The 22,075-nt window shown below is 45.0% G+C and overlaps 1 protein-coding gene across 1 annotated transcript; it reads left to right on the top strand.

Annotated features, from left to right (window-relative positions):
- The first annotated feature begins 3,234 nt into the window (after positions 1 to 3,234).
- On the top strand, positions 3,235 to 10,060 carry LOC106658428. Its single transcript, XM_014380392.2, has 9 exons — positions 3,235 to 3,367; positions 3,982 to 4,166; positions 4,234 to 4,654; positions 4,718 to 4,935; positions 5,017 to 5,362; positions 6,087 to 6,620; positions 8,301 to 8,368; positions 8,462 to 9,274; positions 9,346 to 10,060. The coding sequence occupies exons 1-9, from the start codon at positions 3,352 to 3,354 to the stop codon at positions 9,724 to 9,726; spliced, it is 2,982 nt and encodes a 993-aa protein (XP_014235878.1). The 5' UTR covers positions 3,235 to 3,351; the 3' UTR covers positions 9,727 to 10,060.
- The last annotated feature ends 12,015 nt before the right edge of the window (positions 10,061 to 22,075 follow it).

Below are 22,075 nucleotides of genomic sequence, written 5' to 3'. Positions count from 1 at the left end.
CAAGAGCACACACCGGAATCCATCGCTACTGACATTACTTCGGTGTGGACCCCAGCCGCCTTTCAACTGCTTTCGTTTCAGTAGCTATTTATCGTCCTTGGTCTTGTTGAACGATTGCTTCTTGCCTCAGTCTTGTAATTACTGTCTTCGCGAAATTGGAAACCGCGTTCCAATTAGACCTGTCTCTCAACATGAGCCGGACGATGTTCTCCGGTTCGGTCCGCTCGCCAATTTGCGCCTGCAGCACTTCTCTTTCGGGCTCAAAACGCAAGCAGTGGAAAAATACGTGCTCCACGTTTTCAGTTTCGTCGAGGCAAACCGGGCACCGTGCGCTGGCGTTGTTGTCGTAGGCTATGGTGTCTGAAGTAGCCGTGCCTGGTCATTAGCTGCGTGAGGTGGTAAGACATCTCACCATGTCGCCGTTCTACCCATTCCTTGATGTCCGGGACCAGTCGGTGCGTCCATCTGCCCTTTGTCGACTAGTCACACTGGACCTGCCATCTTCTGAGCGTCTCCTGCCGCTCGTCGCCTCGGCCCGCATCGTCGCGGCTGCGATGGAAAAGCCTGGCTCGCTCGGATCGATTAGATGTTGCGTGCCATCAATGTTCGCGTACTACTCGTATGTCGCAGAGGCATAATTACCACAAAATGAACAATCTTCAAATTTATCTTGTAAATCATCCATTACCAATTCTTGAAGGCTGGATATTCCTTTAGCACGAAGTTCCTGAATATAGGGAGTTATCAAAATTAACTTCTCTTCCGTTTGGTTGGTGCATTCTTCACAAATTATTGTTTTTGTATTCTCACATATTGGCTCGAATAATTTTTTATATAATGAACTGATACTATGCTCACACCTTATTTCTCTATGGTCTTTTAAAATGTAATCTTCCTTTTTTTCAGATGTTTCTTTTACAACCAACATATACTTCAATCTTTCTTTATAAAAAATTCAAGCGAACAATCTGATTGAAGGTAGTCGAGTATAAGTTTAAAAACATTTTGCTCTGTACCGTTTCTATTTTGATTCATTTGAAACAGATTTTCAAAGATAATTTGACTTTCTTTTAGTAAACATATAAAAAATTCTGTTAAACTATCTATGGGGCATGTATTTTTAATTTTATACAGTTGATTATCGTGCGTCAACTTATTACATTTATTTCCATTGACAAATACTATATGATTCTGAAGTTTTTCCCATACACTATATAAAGTGGTCACTTCATGTTGATCTGCTTCAATGTTGTCGTTTTGAACAATAGGCCGATTTTCTTCAAAAGACAAAACTTCTCCTGTACAACCTGTATGACCATCTTGTCCAAACCAACCTTCCGTATGACATAAGTGGCTATAGTCAAATGAAATTTCATTTTCTTACTACTATGGCCTAAAATTTGCCTTTCGTCCCTGCGCATGTAAGCCGAATGCTCGTTTTTCCTCCCTGCTGGCTTGCAACTAAAAGATACATTCACACGCATGAACAAGTTACGATACCGTATAACCTATCTATTAATGTCCATACGTAGTGTAAACAATCTCAATTATTGCACAACAAAACTTCACCAATTAATCGCGATGAATCCTGAAAATGTATCTTAAGATGACAGCTCTGATGAAGAAGAAATACTTCGCGATTTTGATAAAGAAGCGCAGTTAATAATCGATCATTTCTTTCGTTTCCAAAGCAAGCAGACTCTGTAACATTTTGAAGCTCGCAAAGCTGGACTTGAGTCGTTTTGCCTTTTCCTGGTTTTCGCTAAATGGACTTAAGTCGTTATGCGCAATGCTAAAACTAACGATAGGCGCTATACTCGTCTATTCTGACCTTTGTACCTTAAAGTACACACTGAATACGGGCGTTTTTATCATAAAACCGATTTCCGAAAAAATGGACTTAAGTCCTTATGCCTTTCCACCACAGAATATATACTCGTGTCTATATGGTCAAATCCCCAAATAAAATGCCGTTTCAGCTCGATTTCGGGCTGAATTTCCATCCAAAATCCAGCCAATCATTTTTAACAGGGTACTATTAGATCGCTTTCGCTGATCTCCGAATCATGATTCCGATTTATCATGAGGAGTGCGAACTGACGTTGCTGATCTGCAAACTTGCCATTCGGAGCGCGACATGCGCTCCTCGATAATTTGTACATATTTCATTCTATGTATTCTTGAATCGAATGAAATATCGAATTAATTTTAAAAGTACATGTGATCTGAGACACTTTTTTTACCTCCCTTGTTTCGTAACGTACTGTATTGAAACAACCAGAAGATTCGATAAAATGTTAAATCTAGTTTGAAACAATTAAACACGATTGCAATTAATTTCAATAAATTTATAATTTTTTAGTCATTCTTTGTGAATTTCCAGATTACGGGGAAAACATTGACAAATCTGAGATAAATCTGCAATTGCATGTCCTCGTAAAATTACTAAACCCAATAAGCCGCATAAAACATACAATTAACAAAGCATTGCAAAATGACTCTTATTTATCGTTCAAATTGATTTAGCGATGACGAAAAGTGCCGTGCAAATAATATTGTTTGAGATCGAATGAGAGAACCTGTTAAACTCGCTGCCCCTGAACTTAGGCAGCCAAAAGTACCAGCTGAAGTGACGGGTTGACGCATAATCAAACAACTCGAACGGTCATTGGATTTTGAAAATTTCACACAGTTTAGTCGAGGAGACGTGACCATCCACAAAGCTTTAAAATCATTTTTGTTGAAAATTATTTTTCGAAACACGCCAATTATCTGAATAAACGCAGATTCCTTTGCCCTACTTTCATACACAGCTCTAATTCTTAACACTCGTGCTTTTTGGAAAATCCAGTCGTGACGATAAAGCATACCTCTGGTATTTTATGTCTAAAAATACGAAGGAATTTTGCGTGTAACGAGACTAGACTATAGCCGCGCGATTTATTATTATATATATATAGTTGATTCTCGCGGCGGCGCTTATCGTTGTCTTGCGAATTCGCTATATACGATTGTAAAAGCGCCGAGAGCTGACATTTCAACTCTGTTGCGGCTCTCGCGTCTCTCTTCGATTCTTCCGATCTCATATGAATACGCACACACACACACGCAAACTTATACTTTACGTATGTACTTAAAAATGTATATATATATCCGCACACGCGGCGGCTCGTTATTAACGCTCGCCGAAGCCGAAGCGGCCGCTGCTGCTGCTCCATACGATTATTCGTATACACAAGGCGGCACTGCGGCATTCATTAGTGCGCGTTGGTCCAACGATCAGCCCACATTACTTCTGCGATCTGCTGATTCCTTCGAGTGTCGTGCCGTTTTCTTATACAAATATAAGCCATGAGGCCTGAGACAGGTTCGTTCTAATTTATCTATAATGCCTAAGTCTTCTTCTTCTTCTTCTTCCTCCTCGTTTTTTCCGCGCTGCATTTCTCTGCGCCTTTTAATAGAGCGATAAATTCAGCTTAATTATTTAACATGTGCACACGCCGAATTGAGTCGTCGTCGCGCGCGCGCGCGCGTCTATTAGCAAAACTTTATACACTGCATCGTTTATCGGGGCTGCGGATCGTAATACAAGTGTGTGTGCGTGCAGTTTCTCATCAGTCAAGGTCAAGTTCGTCGCGCACAGAACTATCGATCGATCGAGCGAGACAAAGAGGAAATTAAATTACGAAAATTACATTCGCACGTCGCCGGAGAGCTGCAAATATGAAGTATTTTTACCGCGATTAAACGCGCAATGTGTTGCGCGCTAAGTAAATTTAACAAATGTGCTCGGCATATTATGTGCGGGCTGCTGCTGCTGCGCGGGGAAATTCCCAAAAGTATTTAATGACGCGCTCGTAGCTAGCTCGCTCGCTCGCTCGGGGATCTCGATTTTGGGGATTTTTTTTTTTCTTCTTTTGTATTTACACACGTGGTAATTGATATAAATCCATCTGCGGACGATCACCTTGTTGCGCGCAGGATGGCTCTTCATGGCGTCCCTTCTGAGCGGCTGGAACGGCTCCGCCTTGTCGCAGAACGCCACCACGACGATGACGAGCTCGGTTAAGCCGATCAACGCTACCGATTTACCGATCGCCATCGATACAAGGACTACGCTCAATGGCGGCCTCAAGTACGACGTGTTCGATTGGAATACTCTCAAAGTGAGTCGACTGCGTGTGATATTTTTTGACTAGTTCGCCTTCGATTAATTAACACTATGATACTTAGAGCATGATGAAACACGGCGGCGACTTGGAGAACATAGTGGTGTCGCCGATCGCCCTCAAGCTCGCCCTGGCTCTGCTCTACGAGGGCGCCCAGGGCGTGACCAAGCAGGAGCTCGGCAAAGTGCTGAACCTGCCCGAGGCCAGCACGGCCGCCTCCGCCGAGATCCGCAACAAGTTCGTCGAGATGCTGAACTCGCTGAAGGACGAGCGAGCCGATCAGGCGGCCGAGGTCAGGCTGGGATCGCGTCTGTTCGTCGACGACTGCTACACGATCCTCAAGCGCTACACGAGCATCGCCAAGGGCGTCTACGACACGGACGTCGACAGGGTCAACTTCACCGACTCGAAGGCGGCCGCCGCCAGGATCAACGACTACATCAAGGAGTTGACCAACGGCCACGTCGAGCGCATCATCGTAGACGGTAATTGACAAAATCGAACGGATATACGACGACGGATCGTTTGTGATGTAATACGTGTTGCAGAAGCGAGCCTGAAAGACAGCGCCATGGTGATCGCCAACGCCGTGTACTTCAGGGCGGCTTGGCTGGACCGGCCCTTCGACCCCAAGGAAACGCGCCTCGGCCAGTTCTTCCTGAACAACGACAAATTCGTCACGGTGCAGTTCATGCGCTCCAGCGGACAATTCTTCTTCGCCTACGTGCCGGAATTGGACGCTCGAGTCCTCAAGATTCCTTACGCCGTAAGTACTCTCAATTCCCCAATCCCCATCTAGTCTTATAGAACACGAGTCTGGGTACTGATCGGCAACCTTTGTACACAGGGTGGAAAATACTCGATGAACCTGATGCTGCCCGAGCAGCGTAACAAGCTCGGCGAGATGATGGCCAAGGTGACCCCGGGCACGCTCAAGCACAGCTCGATGAGGTTCGAGAAGCAGTCGGTGGACGTCGTGCTGCCCCGCTTCCGTTTCCGGGCGAGCAACGACCTGCAGCCGGTCCTCAAGGATCTCGGCCTCAAGAGCGTCTTCGGCGCCGACGCGGACCTACCGATCGTCCTCGAGACCAAGCCCCAGGCCAGCGGCGGCAAGTCGCTGCACGTGTCCAACATCCTGCAGAAGGTCGGCATCGAGGTCAGCGAGGCCGGCACCGAGGCCTACGCCGCCACGGGTAAATATTGCGCGCGATTCGCCAATTAGGCGCTTGTATATACACATTGTTCGTGTATATATACGTATATTTGTTTATCGCTCGCGACGACACGTAATAAGAGAAAGAGACGACAACGACGACGACGAATGCGCGAGATTAGACGCTGCCTCGTTGTGTAACGAATTTACGAGCCAAAGAGGAATATAAATATATGCGCGGCGCGCACCGGCGGACGAGTCGCATACTATATAATAAAAGCTCTCGGGGATCGGCTTCGTTATCAAAAATTGTATGACATAAAAGTTGTATATACACGAGAGAGTTTTGTATATAGGAGCATCGATTTCCATATTATGCTAATTAACGCGCGACACTGCGCATGTCCTGCCGCCGCCGCCGCCGGGACCACAGCTCGTCATCGTCTCTGCTATATACGTCGTTTCGCACGTGTGTCTTTTTTAACGCGCACAGGAGAGGAAGAGACAGAGTGATAAAATAAAAGGAAGGTATATCGGTATAATGCCCCGCGTGACAGCTTGTTTCTCGCTATGCTCGACACATGTATATACATACTCGATACACGATTATTATGGCATGGGTCATTCTCCTGTATGCCTACCTTTTTTTTTGAACGAAACTTGCACGCGCGCGGCCTGACGTTATGAAAAGAGTCGTGATTTTTTGTTTCAAAGAAAACCCAGATCCTTTCTAATGCCAATTATCGTCATAAATGTCTTTACAGAGATTCAGCTGGACAACAAGATGCAGGGCGAGCTGTTCATCGCCAATCATCCGTTCGCCTTCTACCTGGAGGACGAGGCCAGCGGCGCTCTCTTGTTCGCCGGCGTCGTCAACGATCCGCTCAAGCTCGAAAATCGAATCGGAGCGGAAGAGGTAGTAGCACCAGCGACGCCCGAAGTCGTTCCTGCATCGGCACCCCTGCCACCGCAGCAAGTGGTTCCCGCATCGGCACCACCGCCACCCAGTCCAGTTTACCCTCAGTCGGCCTCGGCCGATGAAGCGTCGTTCGCGTCGGCGCCTCTACCACCGGCGGCGAGCTTTCCAGCATCGGCACCTCTACCACCTCCACCTCCGAGTTTTTCCGGGTCGCTTCCTCCTCCTCCGGCGTTCGTGCCGGTGCCCCAGCAAGACGTGCCCGCGGCCATCGCCCAGATATTTCCACCGCCGGGCGCGCCCGTACCCCAGCTACCGGCCCAGCAGGTAGACCTGCTGGCCAACAACGACGTGCAGTTGCAGCTACCCAACAACGGACCAGGTATTATTTTATTACAGGCAAAAATTGCAATGATCGTTGGTCGTCGGTCGCGCGATAAATGCCCGAATAAAAACGAGCTGCTGCTGCTGCTGATGCTGCGGCGGCGTAAGTATGCCGCATTATATACGATCGGCTATGCTGGGAAAAATATCTGCTGCTGTAGAGAGAGAGAGAGAGAATGACTCGAGGAGAGCCAGGCACACAAGGTAAAAGAAACAGAAGGAAAAAAGCAACAACAACACGACGACGAGTTTCTCTCTCTCTCTTAGCAATTCGCAATTTCGCATGTGTGTATCTATATAATAGCTCTTTAGTGGCATATACGCGACGACGACGACGACGAACGAGCGGAAGAAGAAGGGGGGAAGTCAAGTATCAGCAGCAGCAGCAAGAGGCGCGAGAGAGAGGAGATTATAACTTTTTCTCGTCGCGAGAAGAGAGAACGAAGTAGCAATAGCAGGTCTTTTCGGAGAGGAGCATCGCTTGCCGCGCGCCGCGATTTATGTCTCAGTCAGGCGACTGTCTCCTTCGCAGCGTCGCGCTATATACCTCTCTCTCTCTTTTTCCCTCCCTTCTCATCTCTCTCTCTCTCGTTTGGCGAGTCCTTCTTATACACCCATACACACTTGCACACAATATCACGCATACATATATATATATATATATATATATATAGGTATCGTGTCTCCGAGGCACGGTCCACTCCACTACTCCACAACGCACACAGTCTCCTACCATCCAAGCGCGCGCGCGCATACGTGCGCGGTCCAATTTGTCATTTTTATTGCGCGCGCGAGCGCATACCTTAAACTCTCTCTCGAGCCGAGCCGATTTTTTTTTTGGCCTCCTCGACTCGCAAGAGAGCTCCTCCGAAACCGATTCGACCGACCGACCGACGACAGAGAGAGAACGGAGGAGAGTCCCGAGAGTCGCGCGATCAAAGTTAATAGTGCGAGTTTCTGCGTGTGTGTCGGTTTGTTTGTGTGTGTGTGTGCATACAGCAGCATCATGAGGAGGTATCCTCTTGCTCTTTGCCTACTGCTGCTTGTCAGCGTCGTCGCATGCAATGGTACGTGCTCCAATTCTTTTTTTTTTTTTTCGTCAGCGATCCTCAACCGATTAGCTATCATCGCTGTTTTTCGTCCCTAACTTTTAATTTCACGATGACGATCTTTGATGCTGAATATACATTATACGATGCGCAGCTGATGCAGCTGCTGCAAGATCGAACCTGCGATATCGATATCATGTATACGATGCGAATATCGAAGACGATCGACGCGTCGATCGGTAAAGCCGCAGCAGCCTCGGCGCTACACACACGTACTATATGAATAAAGAGAGAGACGGCGAGATCGCCAGGCTCGTGTTTATGATATTGCGATCGACCTCGATTTTCCCGAAAAATCCGTATCAACATGTGCTGCAGCGCGCGTGCGATATATCTTTTCCGCGAACGCATCGGCAAATATTACGTGATCGCACTTATCGAGGCTCTCTAATACCGATGTATTTTTACGACAAAAAAAGAGAGAAAAAAAAATGTACAAAAAAACATCAATTATTTTTTTTTTTTGGTATTGCCCAAGATCGATGCTCTAAACGATTGGTCGCGTCGCTCTCGATACATGTAACCTTGTATATATAGTATATTAACGAATGGCTTTCTCAATCGCACAGGCCACAACTCCGTCATGGGAATCGGCAGCGACTCGAGGCAAAACTTTTTCAACATCGAGCTGCTTCAGGTGCGTTACCGTTAATGATCGTATATACAAAATATCTATACATCGTAATTGATCGATATTAAATGGACTGCCCTAATGATTCGTGTCTCACAGGCGGTGAACGATGAAAGCAGCCACCCCAACGTCGTTCTGGGAACGTCGAGCGTCAAGGCCTGCCTCATGCTGCTGATCGAGGCGGCGCAGGGTCGCAGCCGGCAGCAGCTCCTCACCGCTCTGCGACTGCCCGGCAAACTGTCGGACATCCGCGCGGCCGCCGATCTCAACCTGGCCAATTTCAAGGACCCGACGGCCAGCACCGAGCTCTTGACGGTGGCCAAGCTCTGGACCTCCCAAGACCAGCAGATCAATCGCAACTACAGCGCCACGCTGCAGCGCTACTACCACGGCGAGGTGCAGTCGCTGGACTTCCGCCAGTCCCAGCTCGCGGCCCAGTCCATCAACGCCTGGGTCAATCAGCTGACCAAGGGCTTGATTCGCGAGCTGTACGAGCCGTCGGGCAGCGACCTGTCCCCGGACACCCGCATGATCCTCACCACCGCAGTCTACTTCCGGGGCAAGTGGCTCAAAGCCTTCGACAAGTCGTCGACCCGGGCCGAGTGCTTCCAGGCGCCCAACCGGGGCTGCGTCAAGACGCCCATGATGGAGAGCTACGAGTGGTACAAGTACGCGGTGGTGCCGGCCCTCGACGCCCAGGCCCTCCTGCTGCCCTACGTCTCGGGTCGCATGGCCATGCTGGTGCTGCTGCCCAAGACCTCGGATCCGGCGGCCCTCCAGGGTCTGTCACGGGACTTGGCCTTCACCCCGCTGACCTCGATTCTGGCCTCGATGCGCGACACCGAGATGAGGGTGCAGCTGCCCAGATTCACCATCGACACCGAGATCGACCTGACCAATGACTTGCAAAAGGTAGGCTAGCGCGTGAATATTTGACACGCAACGATAGAGCTATTGATTAATCGATATAACTCGGGTTACAGCTTGGAATCCACGACATATTCAACAACATGGCCGACCTGAGCGGAGCCTTCGCCGCCCCGATCCCTGCGAGCACCACCGTCCCCACCACGGTCACCAAATCGGCGCAGCAGCCGCAACTGACCCAGCACATCGACCGAGTCCTGCACAAGGCCCACATCGAGGTGAGCGAGGAGGGCACCATCGCCGCCGCGGTCACGGGCACGTCCATCGTGCCGCTGATGGGCCCCAGTCATACCGATTTCGTGGCCAATCGGCCCTTCCTCTACTTCCTGCTGGACATGCAGAGCAACGGCATACTGTTCGCCGGCCGCCTCAACGAGCCCACCGAGCTCGTCGTGGACAAGGTGCCGCCGTCATCGTCGCCGGCTACCAAAGTTTAATCGACGATTACACCGCACGATGATTATCCTTCAAGACTGCTGAATCGTCGCGTAACGCGTTTATATTCATAATATTACGTATAAACGCGTGCGATCGATGACTCTTACTCTTTTTTTTTTTATTCACGCACCTTTGAACCTTTATCCTCGTCCTCTCTCCTTCTCCTCCTCCTTCCCATTTTAGGGTTGCACTCGAGCGAGCTGACACATACGCTCTCGACTTTTTTTGTATATACATTATATATACCGTGCGACGCGCGCTGTGATCTTTTATGCTTTATATACGCACTACTGTCAACGATGAGTTAATAAAAAAAAAACATTTTTTTCATTATTTAAACAAACACTTGTATAATAGTCGATAAAAGAGATATCGATCGTAGTCCACCTCCTTGTCGACAGCTTCTCTCGATCGAGCTCGTTCCTAGATAATATATTAGCACACGCATGGCCTTGTGTATATATACACACAGCGAGATTTACGCAGAAGTCGTATATTCGCTTTTTTTCCCACTCGCTGCTCGAGAGAGAGAGAGAGAGAGAGACGATCATCCGAAAAAGTAAGCGGCGATCGTCATAATCGTGTTTACACAACGACACTTTTATCCTCCTGCTCCTCCTCCTCGTTCTCGCGTGCGCGTGTGACTTTTTTTTGCTGCTGCTGCTGCTGCTGCTCATCTTCGTCTTATTCTTTTTCTTCTTCTTCTTTTCATCGCGCGTCTCGTTTCGAATCTAATTATCGGATTTGTATCTACGATTGATTATTATAATGCTCGCTCGCGCGACTCATCTCTCTCTCTTTCTGTCTCTCGCAGTCTCGACCCGATGCGAAATCCAGGGGAATCATTGAAAATTCGATCATCGATCATTCGTACGGGCGCTCGGGACAGCTGTTTCTCTCTCTCTGACTCGCTCTCTGTGTTTCTCCTGCTCTCGGGCCTCGGATGCACCTTGTCCGAGCTTACACACGCATTATATCCATTATATGTGCCGCTGCTGCCGCTATATATATATATACGCGAATCGTCAATCGCTGCGATGCGTAGCAGCTCGGATCCGCTCGCGCGAGGAGAGCTCCCACTACACACAACGTACCTGGAATTTATGATTCATCGAGTTGCGCCGTATAGAGGTAGGTATACTTATGTGTGTGTGTACGCGCGACGAGCCGCGCATATTTTTCGTTTTTTCCCATGCGCGCACATAGGTATACAAACACACAGAGACGGAAAAGAAGGAATACATTATACGGTCGGAGCAGAGGATGGTTGCTGCGGGTGGGTGTGCGACTGTTTACGCGTGAGCTTTTATATTGAATTTAACTTTAAATAATATCGACCGCGTGTTTGACCGTTCATTATCGCCTCCGCGCGAGCAGCAGCAGCTTGTCTTACGAGTCATAATTTCCGAAGATATTAACGCGTGTATATTACACGGGAGATTTGCATAGATTTTACGAGTTGGAGCGAAGAGCGAGAATCGAGGCTTGTTATTTTGTGCCATGCAACATAATAATATAGACGTCTCGGCGCATGGCTGCAATCTTGAATCCGACCTGGACAGCCGCGCACACGTGCGTGCGATCGCTAGCGGACTAAAGCTGCGAATCAAAGTCCGCGTTGGTTATTCAATGTGCTAATTTTGGGAATAAGCAAAAAAAAAAAAACGTCGAGACAATGGGAGCAAATTGTTTTTATTACGCGGAATCCTCGATTGTCCTTTTTAGCCCCTTTCATACGCAATTATTCGATTGTATTTGTCTTGGGATCGAGCTACTTGATTCGATGCCACTATATATACGGCCTGGATAGCGCAGGCATAATTCGAAGGAAAAAAAGCGCAGAGCGAAGACGCAAAGTCACGCGATACGTGCGTAGGTAGACATAACGTTACTCGCGCGTATTACTTTTATATTATACGCGACGATATTCGCGCAGACAGGCGCATACATCCTCGGCAGGAATAATGACGAGATAATCTCGTCGTACAATTGCTCGTTAGCTCGACAACGCGATATTATCCTCGCGGACGAACGAATCAATTTTCTCTAATGACATACACACACACACACACACGAGGAAATGAGGCAATGCATATCTGCTTGGACCGAGCAATTGACCGCATATTCCGAGGGTGAATTAGTTGTCATCGAATTCCGCCGCGATTATTATCATCTTATATGGCCCTGCCGCGCATATGTGTGTGTGTGTGTGTGTGTAGCGAGCGAAACGATCGTCGCGAAATTCCACGTGCGGGTCCAGACGACGACGACGACGACGATCGCCCGATGATCCGAGAAAGATAAGTGCGTGGCACAGGTCATAAATCGTCGCGCCCGGACCAATCTGACAGGGGGTAGTAGCAGCGTCGTCGTGTCCTCTATACATATAATACGCATAACTCGCTCGCACGCGCAAAAAAAAAGCCTAGGCGCACTTCCGATTTCTGCGATTCCTTTTTCTCTCTCTCGTTCGCTCTTTTTTCTCTGCGCTCTCTTCTCTTTCTTGCTTCGCGCGCTCCGTTTCCCCGACGCATCTAGCTAGCTATGTGTAGCTAGCCGAAAAAGAAGCAAAAAATATATCAAAAACAATATTCGCACGCGCGAGAAAAGAAGCTGCGCGCGCGAGCACGCGCGGTTGTCGGCGCGCGGCGGTATTGTTGCATGCGCACGGCAATCGTGAACCCTCCTCTGGCCAGTTGTGTGTATGTATGTTCTTTTTTTTTTTACAATCCTCGCGAACCGGTGCTGCTGCTGCTGCTGCACTGCAGTGTTGAATTTCAGTGCCCCCGAAAGAAGTATAAAACTTTGTGCCGCGACTGCGTGTGAGCTGCTGTATGTATACGCGTTATAATAGTAGTAAACGAAAAAGCTCCGCAACTTGGGATCGAGAGGAATGCGTGTGTATACGTACTGTAACGTACCTGCGTGCGTTTGGTTGTTATATATTCCTGTACTGTAATAGCCCACGCGCTTTTACGAGCTCGCTCTTCAATTTTCTCGGCTGCAGCGCGCGCGCGCGATATATAGCAGCTCCGATGCGCCTTTTATATATTTTTGTACCCCCCTGCGCTCGCGCGTCTTCTTCTGCCTCTCTCGCTCTCAAGCTCCTCGACGACGACAGCTTAGAGAGAGAGAGAGACTTGCATCAAAAATATAGGTACGCAGCAGCAACAACAACGAAAAAAGGGGAAAAAAAGTCCATAGAGATCCTGGCGAAATGTGTTTCTTTGTCGATACGAAACTGCTGCTGCTGCTGCTGCTGCTGCCGCCGCTGCGGCAGTAAAGAAACTCGCGAATATTTGCGATGATTGCGACTTTGAATTTCTAAGAAATCAATGTGTGTGTGTGTGTGTGTGTGTGTGTGTATACAAAGTCCCTTGGAGCGCCTCGACACTAGCTATATAGCAGCGACGATCGCTACACCTGAGATCTGACCGACGAGATAAGCCATTTATATAGGCAGCATCAGCTCGCTGGATACAATTTTTTTTTCTCTTTCTTTCTTTTTTTGACGTATAAGTAAGCATATATATACGCGCCAATGAGAGAGACTGTCCGCGCGCTGCAGAGGAATTATATATGCAATGATTCGCGGCGACGACGACGAGGCTTCCGAGATTTCAACCTGCGCGTGCACGCGGCCTCGGTATAATCATCACCTCATCCTCTCTCGCGTCTCGTTCTGCCTTATAATACTCCAAATACGCGCATGCACACAAAGTGTGTATAATAAAACGTTTCTTTCCTGTTTCGGCGCGCAGGAAAAAAAAGATGACGACGACGACGACGAGCCGAGTAAAAAATAGAGGTCCGTGTAGTACTTTTGAACTACAATGAAATATACGCGACACACTAGCCCCGTGTCCTAAGCTCCAAACAGATTTATGTTTTAAAAATGTTAAAAGTGAAACATTCTAATTGCTGCGAGTTTTTTTCTGCTCTATTTTACAGGTTCTTTAATTAGATCTCCAATAATTTGAATGATAAATAAAAGTAATTTTGCAATGCAGCTTTGACAAATTTGTTAGTAATTTTACGAGGACATATTTATAGATTTATCAAAGAGTTGTACAAGTTTTCGTAATTTGGAAATTTACAAAAATAACTAAAAATATCAAATTTTTTGAATTTGATTGCAATTACATTTTTCTTACCAGATGTACAATTTATTCAATTTCCGAGTCGCTTGCTACAAGTCTTCTGGTTGTTTCAATACAGTAAATTAACAAATAAGGAAGATAAAAAAATTGTCTCAGATCACCGTGTACTTCAGAAATTGATTCAATATTATTTTTTAGATTCAGGAATACATAAAATAAAATATGTATAAAATCACATGTGATTTTTATATAAATCACATGTGATCATTATTTTTACAATAATAAATTCATTTCATTAATATGAGTATAAAACTGTGTGTATTTAGTGTCTATTTTAATATTAAATTTTCAAAATAATTGCATCCAACTCAAAAGATATTTCAAACCAAGTAAACAGGTCACAGTTCTGAAAATATTTGTTATCTCTAAATTATTTTCTAGAAAAATTTAAAAAAGCAAAATTTGTCTCGCAAAAGTGTAAAATATCTGCGTTAGTCATGTTTTTTATGGGAGTACAAGACTCTACTTTTGACTCATGTCCTGTTTCTATGAGACGTTGTTGAAAGAGATTTATAAACATTCTCGAATATCCCCGCACGAGTTTTTTTACTACACATGTTTTAATAATTCTATTGAAGATTGGGAACTCTTCGCTTAGCTCACTTACATTTACTCTCCGCCATAGGTCGGCGGGATTCAGGTAGAAGCATTGGTCAACCTCAGACATACAAAAGTCATACACGGAAATTTGATTCAGAAACTTTACTTGCTTTGCACGCCTGAGCTCTTGATCAATTGCTCGCTGCAGGGGAGAAAGATTTGTCAGTTCTTCGTCTTTTACTTGAACCATTAACTTCTTCAGATTTTCATCTTCTGGTTTCAAGTTTTTAGCAAATAAAATAATGCAAGTCTTTTGTGTATCGATGTTAATCAAATCGAAATTTGACAATAATCCTAAACCATCCAAAGTGTAAAACACATTTTCTTCGACAAATAAATCTTCTATAGCCCCTGCAGCCTTGTATTTAGCAAGATTATGTGCCTTGAGCAGATAACGCAGAATGGTCAATTCTTCACGATATGCATCAATCGGTTTCCACCCGTGTTGTTTTAGCAGATAGTACATGCATATAACATTAAGCATGGTGTCAGCTGTTCGCAATTCAATGTCGGCTAGCCATTGAAAACTGAACTGGCTCACGTCAGCTCCTTTTTTCAATAAAACCGAGAAGAGTTCGTAATTGTATACATGCGCAGCGATAAGCACTGGTGGATCACTGTAAATATTTTCATCAACTTTGAGTCTTGAATAGTGTTCTGTAAATAATTCTATAATTTCAGTTACGAATTTTGAGTGATGAAAATATGAAAACAAATTTTCATCAAATAAACTTCGTTTGTTCCACGTCGAGATCCAATGCCACGTGCTACAATTTATGCTTAAACAATTTGATTTTTTGTCATATTTTAGTAGGTGCTTCAATCGATCCTTAATGCGTAATAGAACTATTCTTTTCGTGTTGGAGCTCACCAAGTGTTTTTCGCATGCCAAATTTTTTAATGAGATGAAAGCCAAAGTTAATACCGTGTTTTGTACACTGTCAACTGAATCATGCTGGAATCCTGCTTCGCACAGGAGTTCGACTATTTTTGTTCCACCGTGTGTTTCGTGTATATTGTAAATTTCCCAATGCCCAAATCGAAAAATCCAATGCATAGGTGTACCAAATAAATTTTGAACGTTCGGATCAGCACCATTTTCCAAGAGCAACTTCACCACCTCCGAGTACTGATGGAATACTGCAATGTGCAGTGGTGTGTTTGGCTCTGTCGGATTGTTTACTTGAAAACTAGTGTTGATTATCGTTGGATTTTCAAGTAACATTCTTTTAATTATATTATATTTATTTCTTTTACAGGCGATATGGAAATGAGACTTTCCATTGACGTCTGTTGGGTTGGGGATAAACCATAAATCTTGAAATTCTAGCAACACATCAACCGCTTCGTAAAATCCATTTTCTTCAGCAATATGAATTGCGGTTTGTCTGCGACTGTGCTCCATTATATTTATTTTCACTCCATGCATCATGATAAAAGAGATTATATTTATTTTTCTGTAATTTATCGCCATCCGTAAGAGCCAATTTTTTTCCCACTGCCTACATTTTTGTATTGTACTTTTAGCTAAAGTAGCGTTCCATTGCGAGCCTTTTATAAATTTATTGATAAAATTTTCCATTATCACTCACACTATTTCAAATAACAATCACATGAACATTATCATATTAAATAACAAGTAACGATGAATGAACTAACTTGAGATTTGGTCTTTCACTGAGCAACTACTGATGTGTTTACAATCGAGCGATAAATTCGCGGTAAAAGTACCATTATAATGAGTCTACATAATATCAGTTCCCTTTCCGCGTCAAAATGAAGATTACAAAATATGACTTTATTAGTTTTGTCTACATTGAAAAGTTACTGGGAAGAATTATTCAACAACTACGAAAAATAAATTATTGATTGTAATGAAGAAGCATGATTTTGTCAATTTTTAATTTCTGCGCTTTTTTCATGAATTGGAATTTGAATGTAGGGTAAATGTACCCATTACCGTGGCTGTGCCTATTATCACGGATATATTAAATTATCGCGTTTAATCAATTTTTAACGATAAATTATTCCCAAAATATTCCTATTTGCTTTTTTAATGGAAATCTATTGACTGCCCAAAAAAAATTTGGGTTTTTCGAAAGATTTTCTATCTTTTGAATTCAAAAATGTTCGGTCAGATTTCAGCTAAAAAAGTGCAAAAAGTTGTAAAATATGACTTTACATTTAGACCTTATTTTAACTATTTTTGACAAAAAAGCTATAGCATGATAGTACTAGCAGGTATTAGATACTTGAAATATTACATTACATTTGTCAAAAATTAAATATCCTACTGGAAATAATTTTAAATGCGGTCACGGTGATGCACACATAACTTTATACACAAGCGCCCATTACCGTGGGTCAAATGCAATGTAAACATAACATTTTTTTAAAGATTGCCGCGGCGTTAGCTTTGACTGATGTGATTCTAGCCTATCTATTTATTGACCAATTGAAAGATGTAACAAGTCGATAAAATGTCAAATAGAAATTGAATTGTTCAGTTCAATATACTTTATTTTTATAATAAATCTTCTTTTTTCACCGTTGACGATTGATTCCACCTTTTTGATACCCACGATAATTCATACACGGTAATATGCACATCCGCGATAACACACGCACGATAATAGGTGCAGACCCACGGAAATGCCTACATTTACCTCTTTTTTATAAATTGAATTTTAGTTATTATTGTACATTAATAAATGAAATTTGAATGCATCGTTGCATAAAGAAATCTTTATTCTTCAAGTGAAAATTAAAAAGCCTATAAAAAAGTAGTTTTTTTTAAATCTATGGCTTCGCTAACGCGGATTGAAAATAAATCCACGGTAATGGGTACATTTACCCTATCCAAGTAAAAAAAAAAACTAAAAACTTTATAAAAGTCTCGCTATATTTCGCTAAAAAAGAGAAAAGCATGATGTAAATAAAGAAAAATAAAAAACCAAGTCAACTAATAAGCTTGTTTTTTTTTGTAATTTATTTATTTGAATTTTCATGTAAAATCTACAAAATGTAACAACGCAAGCGCCCCAAAATTGTGTACGTACAAATCTATGACCATCGCGAGACTCGAGGTCGAGCCGCCAAGCAAATGCGATATAAATCTCGGTTATTTAGCTCCCGATCGACGATCATACGACAGACCTCGACGGGCAGCCGATAATGTATCAGTTGCCAGAAAGAATCCAGCGCCCATAGCCGGCAGAATCGTCTCGAAAGCTGCTCGGCCAGATGCGCGGCGCACGCGTCGCGATATCCTCGGGGAATCCTCGGCCACTCGTCGATCGAGCACGCAAAGTCGTAGTAGTCCTGATACGCGAGTGATTTCGCCGCCTCGTCGGGTCCCAGCCGGACCAGATCGAGCAGCGACAGGTTCGGCTTCAGCATTATCTCCTCGGCCTCTTGCGCGAACACCTCGTCGTCGTACCAATTTTCGGCGAGATCCGCCGACATCTTGAACAGTTTGCGCTTGGAGAAAAATTTCATGATCGTCAGGGCGTCGTCCCGGTCGAGCTCGTATCCTCGTTTCCGCAGTCGCTCGAGGCAGGCCAGCGCGCCCGCCGCCAGGCTCAACGTGGGTGCCCACTCTCCCGGTCCGCAATAATGCGCGGAGGAGGGGAAAACGAAGCTGGACAGATCGGCGCCGCGATCCAAGAGCACGTCCACGGTGTTGGGCAGGAATCTCGCGACGGCCCACTGCAGAGGTGTCCGGCCCTCCTTGTCCCGAGCCTCGATCTCTACCGTCTGTCCCAAGTCGTCGTTGAGCTCGAAGAATAACTCGACCATTTTGTGGGCGTCGTAGCGATCCTTGAGCTCTCGGTCCAGAGCAGCGCACCACAACATGGCGCCGCGCGAATCGTCGTTGCAGCCCCTTCTCAGCAGAAATTGGCTCAATTGGTTGCCGTCGAAAGCTCTCTGCCAGCGTGCTCTCGCGGTCTTCAAGAACACCTCCATCAATCGATCGTTCGGGATCGTCCGGCAGAGGACGTGCAGAGGAGTCGATCCTTCCGCGTCGGCCAGATTCGGGTTGGCGCCTCGTCGCAGCAGCAGCTCCACGAGCTTCTCGTTGGTCCAGGCCAGAGCCCAGTGCAGCGGCGTCTTGCCCTCTTTGTCTCGGGCGTCGATCAGCAGCGGCCGATTCGCTTCTCGGGCGAGCTCGAAGAACGGCTCCAGCGAGCGCGCCGTCGCTAGGTAATTGCTGCAGTAGACGTGCAGAGGAGTCGATCCTCGCGCGTCGACCGAGTTCGGATTCGCGCCTCCACTCAGCAGCAGCAGCTCGAGCAAGTCGGGGCCGCGAGCCTCGAACAGAGCCCAGTGCAGCGGTGTCCAGCCCTCCTTGTCTCGGGCGTCGTACAGCAGCGGCCGACTCGACAGCTCCTCGCGGATCACCGAGATCACCTCCGCCGAGCAAAAATCGTCCGTGCGGTTCATGCCCTGGCAAAGGATGTGCAGCGCCGTCGATCCTCGCGCGTTCGCCAGATTCGGATCGGCGCCGTTCCTCACCAGGATCCGGACTATCTCGACGCGCCGTTCCGGCTCCTCGGTGAGGACCAAGTGCAGCGGCGAATCGCCCGTTTCCGTCGCGACGCAATTGGGATCGACTTGCGGCGGCCGTTCGAGGAACTCGCGAACCACGTCCTCGCAGCCGGCCAGGCAGGCCGCGTGAAGGTGACTGAAGCCCGCGTCGTCCGTGTAATTCACATCGAACCGCTTGTAGATCCTGAAAAGAGGACCGACGAAGAAGAGCGAATTGGCTCCTCTGAGCGCGCGATGTATCGCGGTGCAGCGACGCGCACACGGTCGACCGTCTTGGCCGATCACTCCGGGCTCGTCCTTGTAGCCGCATCCGATCAGAAAGTCGACGAATCGATCGGGTATTTCAAGATACAAGAGATCCGTTGCTGCCGCGTTAATAAGCCAATCGAGTTCCTCCTTGCGAAAAATGCCTCGAAGCTTTGGAAATTCGCCGCGCCAGGCGTAAACCAAGCGGTGGATGTGACTCTGATATTGGATTCGGTTTCCTGCGGATTCCCAATTGAACTTTTTCCGTATGCTTATCAATTTGTTCGCAAATTCTCTAGGACTTCTATTGGAATCGCTGAACGGATCAGCGACGCGTGTACCTACTTGGTTACTCAATAAACGAATCAAAACGTCGCGGTCTACTTGGTTTAGGTTACTGAATAAACGAATCAAAACGTCGCGGTCCATCGTTCGACGCGTGCACTCGATTACCTATATCCACACAACACTTTTTTGTACTTTCGATCGCACGTGGCGGGTTCACGCTGCGGCCTCGTAACCTATACCGACCAGTACGATAGATCCAACACGATCGAAGCTAGGGTAGTCAGACCAATCAATGACCGGATACCAGTGAATGACCATTTTGAAAAATATCATATGAAAAACAATTAAAAATATGTTTGTATGGACGTAATTCAATTCTTTAGTGAACGATGCATCTTGTTTTCTGTGTTCGATCATAATTTAACAAGGAAAAACGATAATTATTGCACATCCAAAAGTGGTCATTTACTGGTCGAAAGCGGTCAATCAATGGTATAAGTACCCTGTACGTATCTCGAGATAAATTGCGTACGCGCGTCGTTATCGCTTATATATACCTTTTCGTTTCTCGCGCACTGCTTCTCTTTCACCGCGATTTATATATATCAACCAAACGAGCGAACTGTCGAGCGTCGCGCGCGATCCCTCGTCCGACGACGAATTTTTTATGCCCGGCAATCAATTATACGCAAGTGCCTTGACTTGCCACCGCACGGCATATACGAGTCGTCGTCGTCGTCGTCGGTCTCCCGCACACGCCCACGCGCCAAGAATAAAGCACTATACTATGAAAGCTGCGCGCGTGACGCGCGTCGCGCATCTCTCTCCGCGCGCAGCGTATAATATATTATACGTATATCGAAAAAAAAAATTAATACATAACGCGTGTCTGCGTCCCCGCGCGCGCGCACCCATATATGCCTATGTTTGGAATAGGCCAATTTAATTGATGTCGAAATGTTTAGCTTAATTGCTTTGACAAATAAAATTGATCGATCGTTGCTGATTCAACGCTCTCCGAGGCTCGTGTATGTATTATAATGTATTTTTGTTCCTTTTTTTCGGCGCTTATGGGTTGGGAGAAGAAAATAAGTAAATTTTCAAGTTGTATCTTTGAATGTATCATTTTAATCGTTCACTGTTCGTTTTTGACATTATTTCATTATTTTTTGTTTTTGTTCTTTTTCCATACTTAATCTTAATATAGACAATTCGCTGCTATTTACAAATGGTATTCATAATTTTACGTATCCATACAATTAAATTCATTATTATCTATTTGCTAAATTGTACAAGGCTACTACCTCAAATATACAAGATCTTCGTCACTTTGTTTTTAAATATAATGCGTAAATTTAATCATCGTTTACGAAAATTCGATATCTTCGATAGGTTGTATAATAATCCTAACAAGTCTTTTAAAAAAATATGAGAAAAAAATGACGTGATTCAAGCGCTCGCAAAGGAAAGTACAAAAGGGAGAGTCGGTGTCGTTCGCCTCGGCGAAAAAACTTGCGCGCCGATTGCCCTAGCATTTCTCAGTTGGATAAAAAAAAACGATAAAAAAATAAAAAATACACAACGTATTAATGTAGGACGCACGTTTCAGCGGAATTCTTTTTTCGCCGAGGTTCGGCACAAAACAATTTTTTCTTCTTTTTTTTTTACATATAGTGAGAGGTGAGGATTATGACGATGAATCGCAGCAGAATACAATGTGTCAATTCAATGTGATGCTTCGTAAGTACAAAAACAGTCTGCGAGACAAGTTTCGATTGACAAGAGTAAATTCAAAGTTAACTAAGGCGATTAGTTGCATTGCCTGTCATCATCGATACCGCAGGACCATCGCATTTTCAAGTCTATTGATAGGTTCGATACGCTTTGAGATAGTACGTTAAGAGCTACTTTTGCGGAGACGATAGGTCCCAAGATTGACTTTTTTCACGCATCTTTAAATGTACTTCTTTTTTTTTTTTGCTTTAAATTTAATCGTTAATATAAGAGGAACATTCTTTTATCATTATCGTCGTAATGAAGAAAAAATCATCATCGTCTCGTTTGCTATCGTCATCGTTGTCTGATATAATATACTTTTTTCACAACATATACATAGAAATCTCACGTTCGTCATAATTGATTATCACCAACAATAAATTAGTATAATATTTTTACATGATTAACTAATAAACACAAATTGTGTGTATATTCAATACACAAAACACACATATAACTACGCACAATCATTTTTTAAACAAAACAGTCATTAATTTATCAGTACCACGGAACGGAGCTAGCAAGCTACACCCGAGTTTATTAGCAATGCTTTAATTTACAAAAAATTATAAAAAAAAATATCAATAACACAAACATGAAACACGTAAACACGAAAAACTGATTGACCCTAAATACACAATGAAATAATTGTACAGTATACAAAAAAAACTTGCTGGCACCGTGTCCTTCGAAATATGGTCTTGTCATTATTTTTATATAACTATATATA

The sequence above is a fragment of the Trichogramma pretiosum genome, unplaced genomic scaffold (assembly GCF_000599845.2).
Source record: "Trichogramma pretiosum strain Unisexual culture from Peru unplaced genomic scaffold, Tpre_2.0 scaffold114, whole genome shotgun sequence".
In the NCBI taxonomy this organism is placed as follows: domain Eukaryota; kingdom Metazoa; phylum Arthropoda; class Insecta; order Hymenoptera; family Trichogrammatidae; genus Trichogramma; species Trichogramma pretiosum.
Note: the sequence above shows the minus strand (reverse complement) of the source record. Positions and strands in the feature narration are given on the sequence as shown.

What these genes read in the sequence shown, in the direction of transcription:
- LOC106658428 (XM_014380392.2), top strand. An exon ending in TCGATTGGAATACTCTCAAA is followed by an intron (nt 4,167 to 4,233) that starts GTGAGTCGACTG and finishes TATGATACTTAG; the next exon opens with AGCATGATGAAACACGGCGG. An exon ending in GCTACCCAACAACGGACCAG is followed by an intron (nt 6,621 to 8,300) that starts GTATTATTTTAT and finishes TCAATCGCACAG; the next exon opens with GCCACAACTCCGTCATGGGA.